Source organism: Diaporthe batatas, assembly GCF_019321695.1.
Source record: "Diaporthe batatas strain CRI 302-4 chromosome Unknown Contig00015, whole genome shotgun sequence".
NCBI classification, from domain to species: domain Eukaryota; kingdom Fungi; phylum Ascomycota; class Sordariomycetes; order Diaporthales; family Diaporthaceae; genus Diaporthe; species Diaporthe batatas.
The window spans coordinates 799,520-815,232 of record NW_025408562.1 but is presented as its reverse complement, the minus strand read 5'-3'; the positions used below and the strand labels follow the sequence as shown (position 1 = coordinate 815,232).

Genomic DNA, 15,713 nt, shown 5'->3' with positions numbered 1-15,713 from the left:
GGTCTTAGTTGAGCAAGTCCGGAGTACCACAGCTAGGTGCCTTGGGGAGTTACTTGAGTTACGTAAGTCGGTCACTGCATCCTGCCCAGCTACTGGCACATTTAAATAAATGCGTGAGCGATACCGAGGTACTTTGTAAACGCTTCCTCTGCTATTGCCAATAGGCACACCCAATATTGTCACTGGCTGCGCGGCTCTTGGAGACACACTGCCACATTTAATTAGATCTGCGAGCTCAGTGTAATGCAGCGGCGAACCCCATCAAATAATGACTTCCACGCGGCCACAGCAGATGTGGCAATTGGCTTGGGCTCTCCACCGCTCAACATCCCATACGATTCACATCCCATAGGACAACATCCGAACCTCCTCTATAATAGCCTCCTAAGGATGCCCTCCTATCTACCTGGGCAGGTATGGGATATCTCCCTTGGAAGAGTATTCATAGACGACAAGTGAGCCACAGAGCCTTGCTATTTCGTGATGCCGCTTTCAAAACGTTCGGCGATCTTATCAATAATACAAGTCACATTGGAGGTACGGAACTTTCAGAGAGCACGAGCAATCACAAGTCTACGCTACCGTTAAGAGCCCGCTTTGATGCCATTCTTTGTGAGTTGGCCACAGATCGCTCAAGCAGAAGGCACTAACACCTGCTGCAATAACGTACACCACATTAAGCTTGATTCATTACCCTCTCCCCATTCTTGTTGGACTCGGTGAGTTGAGAATGTCCGAAATTCAATCGAATCTGAAAGATTTGCTAATATAAGGCATGTTCCGGTCACGACCAAGTTGATGTAACGGCTGGATGCTGCTCTGCTCCCAGCTTGAGGCTCTTTCTCCGGGCCCGCCTGGCTGGATGCACCTCAGGAGCGATACAATTGCAAGTGAGCCAGCCATCGTAGGAAGCGGCGTGCCACCTTAAGCTCCCGCCAATTACCGCCGTTGTTGGATATGACGAGCGATTGCTTCCCTGATTCCAGCAGACTGGCAAGGGAGTTTGTTAGCACAAAGTGTTGCAGCTCGAGCCGCACCTGCAGTTGCTTATGCGGCATCAAGGGCATGTACGGATGCTTCACCCTAAGCTTCGAGCCCCACTGCGCTAAACACTGGCTGGCGCCTCAACGCCCCTGAGCAGGAAGCTCCCTGGCTCCTTGGTTGCTTAGGTCCCTGAGTGGGGTCGGGGTTTTGGGGTGGCACTGCGGGAGAGTTGCATGTACTCCGTAGTGTAGCTTCAGCCGGCATGTGCCAGGCTCAACCCCCGACTCCAAGTCGGTCGAGTTGAAACGTGTCTCCCCCGATTGCCACTTGCCAGCCCCCATAAAGCTGTCAATCGAGATCCGGATCCCTCATCAGCCCTTGCTCCCGGAACTCAATCCCCATCTCACCTCACCACCCCCACAAGACGCCCACACCGGACACAACAGTCAAGATGTTCAATCTGAGGCGCCTCATAGTCTCGGCCGCGCTGCTGGTCGGCATCTCGATGCTGCTCTTCAGCTCGACCGCCGCCGCCGCCAAGGGCCCCAAGATCACCCACAAGGTCTTTTTTGAGATCAAGCACGGCGAGGAGGATCTCGGCCGCATCGTCATTGGCCTCTACGGCAAGACTACCCCCAAGACCACTGAGAACTTCCGTGCTCTTGCCACCGGCGAGAAGGGCTACGGATACGAGGGCTCCACCTTCCACCGCGTCATCAAGAACTTCATGATCCAGGGCGGTGACTTCACCAAGGGAGACGGCACTGGCGGCAAGTCGAGTAAGTAGACACACGAGCATTGGCCGATGGACAGGCATGAGAAGCTGACCGGGATCGATCGCATTCAGTCTACGGCGACCGCTTCCCCGACGAGAACTTCAAGCTCAAGCACACCAAGAAGGGTCTCCTGTCCATGGCCAACGCCGGCAAGGACACCAACGGCTCGCAGTTCTTCATCACCACCGCCATCACTGGGTAAGCATCAGTCCCCCCCCCCCCCGGCCCAGGACAACCCACGGGATGCAGCTGACACGAATTTGCCTCGTAGCTGGTTGGATGGCAAGCACGTCGTCTTCGGCGAGGTCCTCGAGGGCTACGACATTGTCGAGAAGATCGAGAACGTCGAGAAGAACCCCGGGGACAAGCCCAAGGAGACGGTCAAGATCGTCAAGAGCGGAGAGCTGCCGGTGCCCGAAGAAGGTATTCACGTGGAGCTCTAGAGCGGCTGTTTAGCCCGCACGTCAGCACCGCCAATCACCAATTGCACACCTAGATACACACACACAGACACACATGTTCCTAGAAAAGTCAAATTCAAGTGCGATCAGGTCCCTGCCGTCATATTCGTCTCTACGTGCCGCGCGTATCCATCTGTCTTGTGCTCTTGTCCATTTACTGATTGGCCTTGTTTGCCCTTTATGCAGAAGAGCCAATCTACGGAAGCGCCGACTGGGCCGCCGGCTTCACTGCCGGAGAGCCGGCCGAGGAGATCCAGCAAGAAGTCCAGCAGGAGGCGGACGGCTCCGCCGCCGAAGGAGGATCGTATGTCCAGAAGGGCGCCCTGTTTGCGGTCATTGTCGGCTGTGTCGCCCTGTACTTGCGCATCTCGAGGAAGAAGGACCCAAGAGGCTCCGGCTACGAGAAGACCTTGGCGTAAAGCCCGCCCCAAGCACATACGGCAAACGGCCATGATTTGCGAACAGTGACCCATTTACCGTGTTTGTAAAGTAGTTATCGCATGCGCAGGCGTTATGGATGATACTTTTCTTTTCTTGGAATTATTTGTTCACCGGTCAATTGTTTTGCTCGACGACTCCATCAGAATCGCATATAGACTATAAGCACCGTCACGTGGCCCCACTTACAAAAGACGGGCTGTAAATTTTCATGTGAAGCGTGAACATCAAAACAACCGCCCCGACAACTCAAAAGAAGAAGGAAAGAAAATAAATCATTCCTGAGAGAAACCATGAAGGTCCTGAGCCTAAACTTCCTGGCCTGCGCGGTCAAGACCTGCAAGTCCTCGTCGGCGTCCTTCCCGCTGCACCCAAAGGACGCCGAGCTGGCCCAGGACGAGGTCGAGGTCAACCCGCAGTTCCTCGTCAACGTCCTGCCCCGCCTTGATTGGGCGGCGCTCAAGACCACATCGACAGAGGTGAATATCCCCCCCCCCTCACCCCACCATTTGACCTGCCAAGTTCTCGTCCCTGTCTTTTCTCAAAGAGGGAGAGTCTCTCTTTGTCTGTACAAGCGCACCCCAGGCTGACCCCGACCCCGTTGGTGAAAAAAAGCTGGGCTTCCCAGAGCTCCCCGCCGAGTCGCCGTCCGCGGAGGACCTGGAGGGCAACGAGGCCATGCTCAAGGAGCTGCACTCGCTCCTCGTGGAGACGCAGATGGTCGAGGGCAAGCTCGTCTGCGGGCACTGCGGGCACGAGTACCACGTGCGGGAGGGCATCGCCAACTTCCTGCTGCCGTCTCACCTTGTCTAGGTTGGTTGGCCCTGGGGATCGGTGGCATTTATGCAGCGGGCTTTGATGAAATGTATTCCAGGAGGGGGGGGGGGAATCGGGGATAGGACCGAGGGCGTCCACGTGTGACTGAGTATTCGGCCATGAGCGCGCGGCATAGACGGGGTTTTTGGGTCGGCGGCAAACTTTGCAAAGACCCCCAAGTGCGTTGAGGCGGAAAGGGTTAGACAGCGGGGTTTCATATGGATCGGCATGGCGTTCAGGAAGGAAGGGGAAATCACCAAGATTCTATCCTCGACATTTGAAGAGGCTAGTGTTCCCTTGGATTCAAGTGATATTTACGCAGGAGTAAATGAGTGCCGAGACCCCACGAGATCGGAAGCTTTGGAAAGAGAGCGGCCTCTGAACTCCTTGATTCCATTCCAGGTCTACGGAAGATCGATATTGAACGCGCCCATAAGCAAAATACAAACTCCTGAGATGATACAGCAATATGCTAACAAGACACCCGACGCTCTCCTCCCACCATCGGCCTCATACTACACGGTGCAGACTGATACCCCGTGCTCTTCCCGCTCAGTTGTTCTTCTTCTGCGCAGCCGGGCCGTTCTCCTTGTCGAAAGCACCATACGAAACCTCCAGGCTCGCCACGGCCGACAGGCCGACGTAGAGCAGGGACAGCATGATGATCAGGGCGACGATGCCCATGAAGATGCCCGGGGTGAAGAACTGGTACTTGACGAACAGCGGCGCGTTGCTGTCGCTCGCGTTGCCCGCCCTGCGCTCGACGACGACGTCGCCCGTCCGCCTCTTGAGCTCCATCTGGATGGCGCCCGACTCGACGTACTCGGACTCGTAGACGGCCGAGGAGTGCGGCGACGAGAGGTAGATCACCGTGTAGTCGTCGCCGCTGGCCTGCGCGCCGGAGAGGATGTCGCCGATCTCGACATCTGCCAATTCCTGTCAGTCGTGCATATTCAAAAGCCCGCGAGTCGAGAGGGGGGGGGGGGGGATAAGAGAGGGAGAGAGAGGGAGGGACAGCGGAGATACGCACCATTCTCTGCGAGCTTCGTCGCCCTGGCCTCACCCTTCTGCGCGGGCAGGGCCTCCAGGCGGTGCTCCTCGACCACCAGCCCCTCCTTCCTGCCCTGCTCCGCGCAGGCAGCCTTGATGTAGCTGCTCAGCCCGTCGACGCTGATGTCATCCCCGACGACCTCGGCGACGTCGTAGCGGCCCTGGACCGCCTTCTCGCCCGCGGCGGCGCAAAGGTTCGCCGAGTGGCACACTCCGGACTGGGGGTTGCGCAGGTCGGAGGCGTGCACGCCGGGCTGGCTGATGAGCACGTAGCGGCTCGTGGGACAGCTGGCCAGGATGTCGTGGGTGGTGTGCAGGGCGCGGGATGTGGACTGGAGTTGCGAGGTCTCGCCGGCTGGGATGGAGAGCCTGGTAGCGGAGCTGGTCAGCATACGTGGAGGAAGGTGGGAGGTGTCAGGTGCGAGGGTTGGGATCGTACTTGGATGTAGAGAAGAGGACGAAGGGTGCTGAGTCGCTGAAGGCCGCGGCTGTGGAAGCCAGCAGGCTGGCAGTCGTCGTTGTTGAGAACCGCATCTTGTCTGGACTGGGAATGAGAGAAGTGGAATTGGTGGGGGTATCGCCGTCTGTAGCTCTTGATATCCGGACAGCAGACAAGAGGAGCCCAAGGTGGTGATGATGATGTTGATGATGGAGAAGCTCGTCGCAGCCAGCTCCGTCGACCCAGTTGCCGTCGGCAAGATCCGCCCAGCAAAGCTGCAACTTGGGAGCCGCGCCGCGCCCGCCTGCACGCCCGAATCCCAGTCGAGTGTTCCCAAGGTTAGCGTATCACGTCACTAAAATACAGGCGGCCGTGCAGCTTATGTTCAGGGGTCCAGTGCAGTGCAGACCGAAAAGTAAAATTTACCGAATTGTGATATTTCGGTCGCAGACTTCCACCTGCTTTACTTACACCACATCCCTATACTACCTGTCTCCACGCTGCCAATATGTTCGCCAAACCACGCCCGAAAAAGTCAATACTTCCGCCGCCCTCAAAGAAGCGCAAGGCAACACACACCGTTGAGGAGATCAGCTTTGACGACAATGCGAGACAAGAATATCTGACTGGGTTCCACAAGAGGAAGGTCCAGAGGCAGAAGCACGCACAGGAGGAGGCTGCCAAGAGGGCGAGGGAGGAGAAAATTGAGTTCCGCAAACAGGTGAGGCCTGGTCCTGTCGTAGGGACGTCGTGGGGCGTGGACTCGTGCTAATGAAGGGCATCCACGACACAGCTGCGAGAAGACAGGAAGAAGCAGGTCGAGGAGCATGTCAAGAACATCGAGGCTATCATGAAGGGGTCCAAGGTAGCCGGCCTGGGCTCGGACCAAGAAGGCTCTGAAACTGGTGACTCGGACAAGGACGGAGACGAATGGAACGGATTCGATGAGGCCCCAGAGGCGCCAGCCCTGGAGCCTGTGGATCATGAAGAGGAATACATCGATGAGGATCTCTATACAACTGTCAAAGTGGAGGCAGTCAGTGTGGACAGAGACGGCCTGCACAACAAATCAGAACTGGAGGCTGCAGGTGAGGACAGCGATGAAGACAGTAAAGCAGACGGCGCAGAGTCCAAGCCTGCCAATGCCAAGGATGCAACGTCGAGTAAAGGCCGGAAAGACGCCCCCAAGAAGAAAAAGAAGAAATTCAGGTACGAGACAAAAGTCGTCAGGCAGCTGGAGAATCGGAAAAACAAGGCGAGGAAGTCAAGAGGTTAGGGTATGGCGATGTGCAACCTCCGAGATTAGAATATTGGACACCACAGTTTTGATACCCACACAACAAGGTCACAAGGATGTCGAGAACATCAACAAATTCCATTATCAAGGCGACGTGCTGTGATCAAGTCCAACCATTGTCTAAAGTGCACCCGTGAGAACACCACTCCAAAACGCAAGAATGCTACATCCTTTGCTGGGGTGCATTGATAACGCGCGGTTGTAATGACGAGCCCCCGTTCTGTCCGCGCAGACGAGAGGCCTGGTACGACTCCGCAGCAAACATCTGGCAAAGGTAACTGTACTGGCAATATCCTCCTCCTGGCACTTCTTAGATGTTGCCAATCTCGGCCTGGAAGTCCTCCAGCTCCTTCTTGATCTCTGCGTACTTCTTGGACATCTCCTCGTACTTGGACTCCCACTGGTCTCGCTCGGACTCGAGGGCCTGGACTTTTCGCTCGAAGTGTCCAGCCTTGACATCGGTTTGCCGAAGCCTGTGAAACAAAACAAGGAGTGTCAGCGTTGAATCGCAAATAAACGGTCATGAGCCGCAAGCCAAGCGGGGGCGGCTCGTGCTGGAAGCAAAGGAAATGGGCAATGTGGCAAGCACCTCCAAGTCATGTAATCGTGTGACTTGAATGTGTAGTACTGGGCTACCCACTTCTCGTTGGCCTCGCGCAGCGTCTTGTCGGCCTCCTCGGCCTCCTCCTCGAGCAGCTGCAGACGGCGGGTGAGACCCTCGTTGGTGGTGGAGTGCTGGGTGCCGTCCTCGGCGGCCTTCTTGAAGTCCTTAATGGCGGTCTCGAGCTTCTCGACCTCAGCCTCGAGCAGGCCGTTCTTGTGCTGCAGGGAGGTGATGTCCTGCTCCTTGGACAGATTCTCCTGCTCGAGCGTCTTGACCTTTGCCTGCAGTTCCTCGACCTTGGCGGCGGAATCGTCGGCCTCCAGACGGAGCTGGTTCATTTTCTGCGTGACAGAGCTCAGTATCGACATCTTGGCGGTTGTTTTCTCGAATGACAATGATATGTTCGCAGGGGATGAGGTTGATTGCAGGAGAGAGTATGCTGAGGCTGACGTGTTGATCGGCCAAGTCAAGTGAGGGTTGTGTATGTTGCGTGTTGCTGGCTGGCCTGGAGTTGGTTGCCTTGCTGCCCCATGCCTTTGTCACTGGGATGGACTGAAGGCCTGCAGTGAAACAGGTGCCTGTGTGCCACAAGTGAATCCAGTATTGGAGGGGCAGCAAACGTGACGCATCAACACCAAGCAGCAACAGCAACAGCGACAGACCCGGACTCGGACAAAGGCAGACAACACCACATCAGCAGCAAGAGCCCCCGCCACCCGCAAGCTCCCTCCCCCCTTTCAACATCGAGTCGGTCACGCTTACCTCCTTGATGCGATCCATGGTGAATAATAGTCAGCAAATTTAATAGGCTAAAAGAAAAGGTGTGAAGACAGAGGTGAAGACAATCGATGGGATGGACTCGGAGCAGAAGAAAGGAGGTTGGCGACAGGACAGTTGGGTATTAGTACCACGGCAAGGTGACAGACTGGTCTGGGAGGAGGTCTGGTGGAGGTCTGAAATAGTACTGACAGCTGCCCCTCTGTAATCCCCCTGGCCGATTCGCTGGCCTTCTAGGGGGCTTCTTTCTTCTCATTAGACCACCCAGTTGAAAGAGCACCCTGCGCAATGTACCACCGTACCTACCCATGCATGGCCCCCCTCATGAGCAGGGATCGTCATTGCTAGCCCACCAGTGCCACCACACCCTGCCTGCCCATCGCTCATTCCTCTGCTGCTGAAGTGGCCTGTGACCCCAATCAAATGCCGCCCGCCTGTCTGTCCTGCTGCAGTTCACAGTTCCAGGGGTCGCACCTCGCCTGGATGTTGCTGTGACAACATGGTCAACAATAACCCAGACTGGTCCTTCCCAGTATGAATTTAAGGTCCTACCTCTCAACTTCCCACACACTGAGCACACAGTGCACCGATTTCATCAACCATCGGAAATACAACCTACGGAAACAGCGCCAGAGCCAGAGGGTAACTAATTAAAACAGCTTCGAGTTTCGAGATTACCAATTTCCCCCGGGCAGCGAGCCTTGCACTTCACTCACCATGCTGAGAACACACCAAGACCAAGAGAACCTGGTCTCCATCCACCAGGCCAATGCTGCATCCAAACAGCATGGCACGACCAGGACCCTTCAACCAAAGACACCAGGAGCACGATACCCAAAGACGCCACTGAAGATTCCCCTTAATGATGAGAACGCAGTGCGCGTCCTGGGTGGGAAGAGCATCCTCACAAACAGGCCAAAGGGAGACAAGGCGCAATGGCAGACCCCTGCAGGTAAGCAAAACATACCAGGAAAACAGACCTGCAGCTTATATGGTCGTCCTCAATATGGATATAGATGTCGGTATATACTGACAGGTTTTGGGCAGAACCCCGGACAGAGAGGCCAGTGCTAGGCGACAAAACAACAAACACAAAGGCGAGGCAGCAGGCTATCGGCAGAACACCTGCCATCGGTGAAATCGAGAAGAGCCAGCTTAAGCCTACCACCGTCTCTCGGAACAAGCCTGCCGCCACCAAGGCCGATTCATCTAAGCTCCAGATCCTACAGGACATCACGTCCGATCCGCTTTCCACGGAACCGGACACCAATCTGCCGCCTCCGGAGCCCCTCCCGTACGAATCCGACGTCTGGCCAAATGGCATCCTTACCTTTGATGCTCTGAAGCCTCAGAACCGCCTTAAGGGGCATTTCGAGTACTACCACAATCGGAAGGACGAGAATGGGATGACACGGTTGGACAGAGAGATGGAGGCAGCCAGGATGAGGCGCCACAAGGAGGCCGAAGCGAAGATCAGGGAAGACTTGGAGCAGGGCTTCGACTGGGACTTGGGATTTTTAGAGCCTCCGAAGAAGAGGACCGCGGCACCTGCGAAGGACTTGGAGAATGTAAACAAACCTCTCGTCCGCCCCGGCGCAACGACGAAGGCCCCACCAACCATTACTTCAAGACGCGCAGCTTCTGCCTTGGGGATGGCGGACAAGACCGCCACAACATCCACGACAACCTTTCAGCGGAAACCTCTTGCTCCCCGATCGGCTGCAGCCACAAATGCGAGCAAGCTGCCGAGCTTCATGCAGCCGACCCGGGCTAGACCAGCACCACCATCTGCAGTGGTGACCTCCAGGCCCCGGCCCACCCCGGCAGCGGGCCTAGCTGCCTCGAGAAGCACTATCGGCTACAGCAAGGGCCGCAGCGCCTCCTCCGCCCTCCACGATGGCACTGCCCAGAACCAGCAGCACGCGCGCAGCAGGTCTGAGGCGAGGTCTCGCGTCTTCTCCAGGACGGCGAGCGGCGCAAGTGACTCGACCGTCACCCCGGAGTCCTACGCGAAGGACAATGCGAGCCCAAAGCCCGAGTTCGTCTCCATCTTTGACGTGACTCCGAAGCTTGATGAGGAGGACGAAGGTGCCAACCTGTTTGGAAGCGGCGGCGGCGGTGCTGATGACCTGTTCGGCGCACTTGAGCACGAGGAGGACGAGTTCCAGCTGGAGTTGAGCCCTTGAGCCCTTGATCACTTGATCGCATTTTATGATTATGAAAGTCGGGTTGGCGTTTTTTTTTTTTGGTAGGTTCTGGATATCGGCAGGGTTGGTCTGGATATTAAAGAGGGACTTGGGCCTTCCGGGGTTGGAAGATCAAGGAAGGATTCATGGTGATACCCCAGGCCGGAGATACGGTACTTTCTGTCGCCTTGTAGCGAACGATATTATTACAGGTGAACTTGCAGCATGTTGAGAATGGTAGAGACCGTCTTGAGAACGGACTCGCTGTTAGTCCACGACCTACTACTCGAGCGTACCATCAGCAAGTGTCATGAGACTTTGTTTTTTGCACATCACGTATCAGACTCATTGCCGCATCTTGTGTGATTACAAGGCATACATCACAGATAGTGACATTTGGCTTCGCAAGGCGAAGGTCGGAAAGCATCATCAACTTATCTCGGAAGACATGCAGTTTGTTGTAGTTGTCCACATTATCTTTTAGGGCAGGCTCTCTCCTTGGGAGCACCTGCAGTTCTCAACTCTCGCCTACCTCTCTGTCTATGCTAACTCGGGAGTTTCTGAATGGACGTCTCGCCCGTCCCCTAGCAGCGGACGTCCTAACCCTCCCGCAAACGCATCTGAGCTTGGGGATATGCATTCCACCCGGAAACCCAAAAATTTCCTCTGTCCCCTTTCCTTTGCCCTACACTTTTTTTTTTCGAACCCCCTTTTTCAGGGTCGGTGCCAAGATACCTCCCTCGCACATGCCCGCCACAGGCGCCTACTTAACCGGGGTCAGTCCCCCCACCGGCTGGCATGCAAGGCCCAAACAGTGAATGCAGGTATATATCTAACCAGAAAACCACAAGGGAGAACCGCATGGCCTTCAGACACAGCGGGCGAGAACAGATCCACATGAACGACACCAAAACCTATCAATGCCACGGCCCCATAACGACAACTCGAGAGCCGCTGCCTCCCCTCTGTGTGTTTTTCCCATGGAGAGATGCGAGAAAGCACACGAGAAAGAAGAAAGGTGCCTGGCTGAGCTGACCGACCGACCGACTGGCTGACTATCTTGGCATTTGCGGGAGAGCAGTAAAAGGATTAGTTGAGGAAGCCCTTGCACTCAGGCGTGCCGCACAAACAAGGGATACGATCCTCGGACCGCATCTCTCGGTCGAACTTGTAATCGTATGTCAATTCCTCGTCTGTGAGGACTCGGTCAGTAAAAAGGTTCCCATCAAACTCGAAGCAAAATTGCGGCGATTCCCGGGGGGGGGGGGGCTTACTCTGTGCGATGGCCCTCTCGGCATAGATGACAATCCTCTTGCTTCCTTCCACGCGGATGATGCTCGCCTTGCAGTTCGGCGCGCAGCTGTGGTTGATGAACCGCGCGATGCCGCCCTTCTTTGTCGCGTCGATGACCGTGTCGTCATCGATCCGGAACAGGTAGCTGCTGCCTATGCCGCTCTTTGTGTACTGCTGCTCGCGGAGGTCGGCGATCTTCTGCCGCACCTGCTCGCCGACATACTCGATAATCATGTCGTCCTTGGCAATGTTCTCCATGGCGTACAGGCCCCAGTTGTGGATTGCGGAGCGGGCAAACTTGACGGGCTTCTTGCGCTTCTTCAGCTGGTTGAAGCGCAACACGTCCGACGCCTGCCCGAACACTTTCTGCGTCTTTTCAAGGGATGAGTTGTGGTCGCGCTGCTTGGCGCGTGTGTCTCGGGCGTTGCTCTGGGACACGACGTGGTCGGGTGCAACTCTCGTGTTGCTGACCTCTGCCAGGGCGCCCTTAACCTTGCCGCCCTTGCCGGCCTTCTCTCGCTCCTCACGGGCCTTTTGCACTTTTATGTGGTGCGGCAGGTACTTGGACTTCTCGGAATTGAGAATCTTCTTGATGCCTGCTGTGCGTGCACAGCCCGTAGGGTTTGGCACGTAGTAGCCTCCGATGCCCACGATCTCACCAGAGCCATCCCATGAATTCAATTCTCTGATGCGATCTCTTCTCCAAAGCCATGCCTGCGGGTCGCCAATGTCTTCCACGTTGAACTTTTTCTTGAGCTTCGCCACATTTGGCTGGTCACCATCCCCAGGGAGCATAGTCCGCATGGACTCGATGTCGAGCTTGAAGTTAGCAGGTAGTTCCAAAGCCTTGGTGACATGTTCTGGGTATAACGCTGGATCTGGTAAGGGCTTGTCTGGATCCTCAGGTGGCGGCGTGGGCTTGAAATCGGGATCTGGAGGTGGTGTGGGCTGATGGACAGATTCGGATTTCTTCTCGGCTTCCTCTTCAAAGATCTCTTCCTGCTGTCGCTTGAGAGCCTCGCGCTCCTCAAACAACTGCTTCTTGGATTTCTTCTTGGGTTTAGTAAGAGCCTTCTTCGCAGTCTTGGAGGCCGGTTCTTGCGTAGCAACAGACGAGTCATCTATGTTGACCGCCATGGAGTCTGCATCTTCCAAGACAACATCCTCGGATGCGTCCCTAAGAGGATATTCGGTCTCGATATGATCGATGGTGACCCCGAAGAGCTCTTCGTCACTCTTCTTCTGACGCTTGATTGCAGTCTCTACCTGCAGATCGAGCTTCCTCTTCTTGATGCGCGGCAATGGTCCATCTGGTGCAAGGCTGGCCTCCGTCATTGAGTCATCCTCGGCAGGACCCCACTGGCCGAAGTCATCCTTTGCATCTTCATCAGTGCTCATGCGGCTGCGCGGCCGAGACTCAGGCTCCTCAGTGTCCCTGGCCACGGAGTCCCGATTTTCTGTTTCGTCCTCCGACTCCGCATCACTCTCAGCGTGTTGTAAACGATGGTGGAGGGAACGGAAGGCTGGTCGATGCGAGTTCGGTCGCTCTCGAGCAAATGGATCGGTAAATCCAGGCCTCCGGATGAGACTGCCTTTCTTGGCCTTGCGAATCCGAGGTAGTGCAGTGACATCAAGATGTTTGGTACGCCTTTCGATCGGGTCCGCGCGCGAGTTGGGCGTGCTGGCAGGTGACTTCTCTTCAGTGTCCTCGAAAAGAAAGGCAGGCGTCTTGGCCCCGGCTGGATCCTCGATCCCGAATTTGCGACGGTTAGCAGCGTGATTTGCGGGATCCAAGAACGTGAACAAGGTCGGCGCCGCCACTTTCTGGCGAATGTGCTTGATAAGGTGTTCTATCATCTCCCGTCTCACCACCTCGGCAGCCTCCTTGACAGGATCGAAATTGTTGGCTCTCTCCCGCTTCTCGTCTTCCAAATCCCTCAGATCTTCCCTCCTTGCGCGCTCCTTGTCATCTCGCTTCGGCGGCTCGATTGCGACCGGACGGCGAGGTGGACTGCGACTTCGCCGCTTATAAGTGAGCGACGTCGAGTTCACTGCTGGTTTGCCGTCGGCGCCGAACAAGTGCAGCTTCATGTTGAGGTTGTAAGTGAAGAACGCGGTACCGTCCGCTGACGACTGGCATTTCTCAGCCTCGGTGCGTCCAAATGACGAGTCTCGAAAGACAATGTAGTAGCCGAGTCTATCGGCGCGAATATCCTCCCACCTGTAATTCTTCAGCCGCTTTTTCATGTGCGCAATTGTCGTGGGCATGACTGGCACGTATTCGTGGGCGACGAAAATGTAGGGCTCGGTCTTGAGTTGGCTGGCGACCGGAACTTGCTCGATCAGGGTCGAGACTCGCGGCGCGACGGGCAAGGGGCGCGCTTCTGGTGTCGGTCGATATGCAGCAGGGCCTTTTGGTGCTGTTGGAGGTGGTCCTGGGATGATGCCCGGTGTCCTGGGTGCTGTGGGTATGGGTTTCGGGATCAAGGGCTGCGATCTCTCACGCTCTTTATGCAGGACCTCCTCCAACATGCGCCTACTCTTCTTGCCCTCAGCATCGAACTCGACTCGGACGAGGTTGGACTCAATCTTCTTCCCATTCATGCCTCGGACCGCACGTTTCGTGGCATCAATGGCCATGACTGGGTGTGGCCGGGAGCGGTTTGGCTTCGAGTCCTTGTACCTGAAAGTAGCAAAGCCAAGAAAGCTGCCGGTTTCGGGGTGCATCTTGTTGCTGCTCTCTGCAACGTCGCCATACGAAGCGAATATGGCAGCAACCTTGGAGAAGGTGATCAAAGGGTCAAATCCAGAGACTACCAATTGGGTTGGAGGCCCAGGGCCGACTGAAGTCTTGGAGTCCCACGCGTAGGGCTTAACATTGTATGGCGACTGGCGCAAGCGGGACTTTGGAAGGTGGTAATCGACATTGATGTAGTCCAGACGACTGCCCTTGGCAAGTCGAGGATCGGCTGGAGGGGGAGCGTCATCTTCCTATCAACACAATAACTTATTAGCCAGATTGTTCAGAACTCAGAAGATGACGCTCCCCATTGCCGGGTCGGGTGTATGATATGTACGTACCAACCCGAACTCCTTGTATTTTGGTTTCTTCTTATCCCGCGACGATCGATCGGTGGAAGGCTCATGTGTAGACTTGATTACTTGGATGCGAAGTGAGGGGTCTCGAGCCGGTACGCGATGTACGAGGCCGGCCTTGTCCACCGTGGGGTTCTTCTCACAGGCGCCATCAAGATTCATCGGGGATCCGTTGGTCTTGTCGGGATTTGAGATGTTGTGTGAGGTTGGCTTTGAAGGATGCGAATTTATGGCCGTTGACGGTGAGTCGATGGTCGTCAAGGGGGTGAGATGAGAGTAGGATGAGCTCTTGGGGGCGGCAATACCGTTGGGTCGCAATGAGCCGTTCGTCATTGAGGAGGCCATGCTTGTGCTCGAGGTCTCTGAGCCAACAGTGTTGGGGATGTCCCTTTGGATGGTGTCGATATCATCAGCGGGGGTTCGCGATGGATCTGATACCGAGGTGTCCCGGCGGGATCTCGAGCTGGCAGGATCGTCTTGTCGCGCGCTGGGGGTTTGATGACCATTGGTGGTCTTGTCCAGATGGGTAGATGATGGCGACTCGGTGGCTTCCTGTCTCGCCTTTTCGCGCTCCATCGCCCTCTCCCTGGCCGCCTTTGGAGCCGCGGGGAAGAACTGCGCGAAGCTCGCACCAGAGGGGCGAGTCATCGTGTCCAGGGCCGACAGCTAGATCTTCACCACTTCCACCGCCCTCCAACCATCATAACGCGCTTTCCTGATGCAGCGAATGACACCTTTCATGGGTGGGTCGATGAAGGAAGGCAATGTCGCGATGAGGTCGCGCGTCAAGTGTCGGGGCACGCGACGGCTGGGGGTAGGGAGGCAGGGAGGCAGGCCTGGGAAGTGCTGGACCGGCGGCTGGCGACGGGCGACTGGCGGTTGGCGGTTGGGAAATTGCTTGGGCCCCAGTTTCCAATGACGTTGGAGAAATCTGACTTCTGGGGGGGCGAAGACTGGCTGGATGGCTGGCTGGCTGGCTGGCTGGCTGATGATGGTCTGGGGCTGAGAAAACTCAGCAGCCAAGGGCTGATGTACAGCTGGCTGGTCAGGCAGCAGACCAGGTGTGGCCCCCTTTCTGGGTGTAGAGAATGAAAAGAAGAATGGGCACGTAACAAAGCTGAGAAGTGTCAAGGAGCCCTGCCGCAAGCGCAAGGTGGTTTCGTGGATGGGGTAAAAGTCAAAAAGGTGGAAGAAAGGGATTCAGTGCTCGGCTCAGTTGGCGGCGCGCGAACAGACCCAAACCCAGAACCGGACCTCCTAGCCCAGGGATGGGAATTGCGATCTGAATTGCGATGGCTCTGGCACTTGGCTCCTGCTGCTGGCTCCTGGCTATGCCCACCGCTACCGCAGCACTCCCAGTGCCCGATGACAGGCACGAATACGTGAGTTTGGGGGAGCAAAGCAGCTGCAAGGGTGTGACAGCCGTGCCTGGGTGCCCTGGCCAGCCTGCCCGCCAGCGTTCCGAGTGAAATGCAAGTACCTAATTACATATGCAG

The 15,713-nt window shown here is 56.2% G+C and overlaps 7 protein-coding genes across 7 annotated transcripts; 4 read left to right on the top strand and 3 right to left on the bottom strand.

The window, feature by feature from the left end:
- The first annotated feature begins 1,231 nt into the window (after nt 1-1,231).
- KVR01_011493 (uncharacterized protein) lies at nt 1,232-2,323 on the top strand. The gene is made up of 3 exons (XM_044791591.1): nt 1,232-1,763; nt 1,832-1,958; nt 2,032-2,323. Exons 1-3 carry the CDS (start codon nt 1,436-1,438, stop codon nt 2,201-2,203), a joined length of 627 nt encoding a protein of 208 aa, XP_044639868.1. The 5' UTR covers nt 1,232-1,435; the 3' UTR covers nt 2,204-2,323.
- A 629-nt stretch (nt 2,324-2,952) lies between these two features.
- Nucleotides 2,953-3,472, top strand: KVR01_011231 (RNA methylation protein TRM112; the record flags this gene model as incomplete). The annotated part of the gene is made up of 2 exons (XM_044790937.1): nt 2,953-3,138; nt 3,275-3,472. The coding sequence occupies 2 exons, from the start codon at nt 2,953-2,955 to the stop codon at nt 3,470-3,472; spliced, it is 384 nt and encodes a 127-aa protein (XP_044639606.1).
- A 2-nt stretch (nt 3,473-3,474) lies between these two features.
- Nucleotides 3,475-5,280, bottom strand: KVR01_011221 (uncharacterized protein). Its single transcript, XM_044781964.1, has 3 exons — nt 4,965-5,280; nt 4,506-4,894; nt 3,475-4,401 (listed from the first exon to the last, which is right to left on the bottom strand). Exons 1-3 carry the CDS (start codon nt 5,057-5,059, stop codon nt 4,028-4,030), a joined length of 858 nt encoding a protein of 285 aa, XP_044639596.1. The 5' UTR covers nt 5,060-5,280; the 3' UTR covers nt 3,475-4,027.
- Nucleotides 5,281-5,396: 116 nt separating this feature from the next.
- Nucleotides 5,397-6,344, top strand: KVR01_011162 (uncharacterized protein). The gene is made up of 2 exons (XM_044789070.1): nt 5,397-5,685; nt 5,758-6,344. Exons 1-2 carry the CDS (start codon nt 5,473-5,475, stop codon nt 6,238-6,240), a joined length of 696 nt encoding a protein of 231 aa, XP_044639537.1. The 5' UTR covers nt 5,397-5,472; the 3' UTR covers nt 6,241-6,344.
- KVR01_011362 (uncharacterized protein) lies at nt 6,322-7,861 on the bottom strand. Its single transcript, XM_044789921.1, has 3 exons — nt 7,628-7,861; nt 6,902-7,206; nt 6,322-6,734 (listed from the first exon to the last, which is right to left on the bottom strand). Exons 1-3 carry the CDS (start codon nt 7,643-7,645, stop codon nt 6,572-6,574), a joined length of 486 nt encoding a protein of 161 aa, XP_044639737.1. The 5' UTR covers nt 7,646-7,861; the 3' UTR covers nt 6,322-6,571.
- Nucleotides 7,862-8,070: 209 nt separating this feature from the next.
- On the top strand, nt 8,071-10,190 carry KVR01_011464 (uncharacterized protein). Its single transcript, XM_044781352.1, has 2 exons — nt 8,071-8,594; nt 8,690-10,190. Exons 1-2 carry the CDS (start codon nt 8,360-8,362, stop codon nt 9,826-9,828), a joined length of 1,374 nt encoding a protein of 457 aa, XP_044639839.1. The 5' UTR covers nt 8,071-8,359; the 3' UTR covers nt 9,829-10,190.
- Nucleotides 10,191-10,288: 98 nt separating this feature from the next.
- KVR01_011381 (uncharacterized protein) lies at nt 10,289-15,641 on the bottom strand. Its single transcript, XM_044785154.1, has 3 exons — nt 14,203-15,641; nt 11,103-14,112; nt 10,289-11,021 (listed from the first exon to the last, which is right to left on the bottom strand). The coding sequence occupies exons 1-3, from the start codon at nt 14,863-14,865 to the stop codon at nt 10,918-10,920; spliced, it is 3,777 nt and encodes a 1,258-aa protein (XP_044639756.1). The 5' UTR covers nt 14,866-15,641; the 3' UTR covers nt 10,289-10,917.
- Nucleotides 15,642-15,713: the final 72 nt, after the last annotated feature.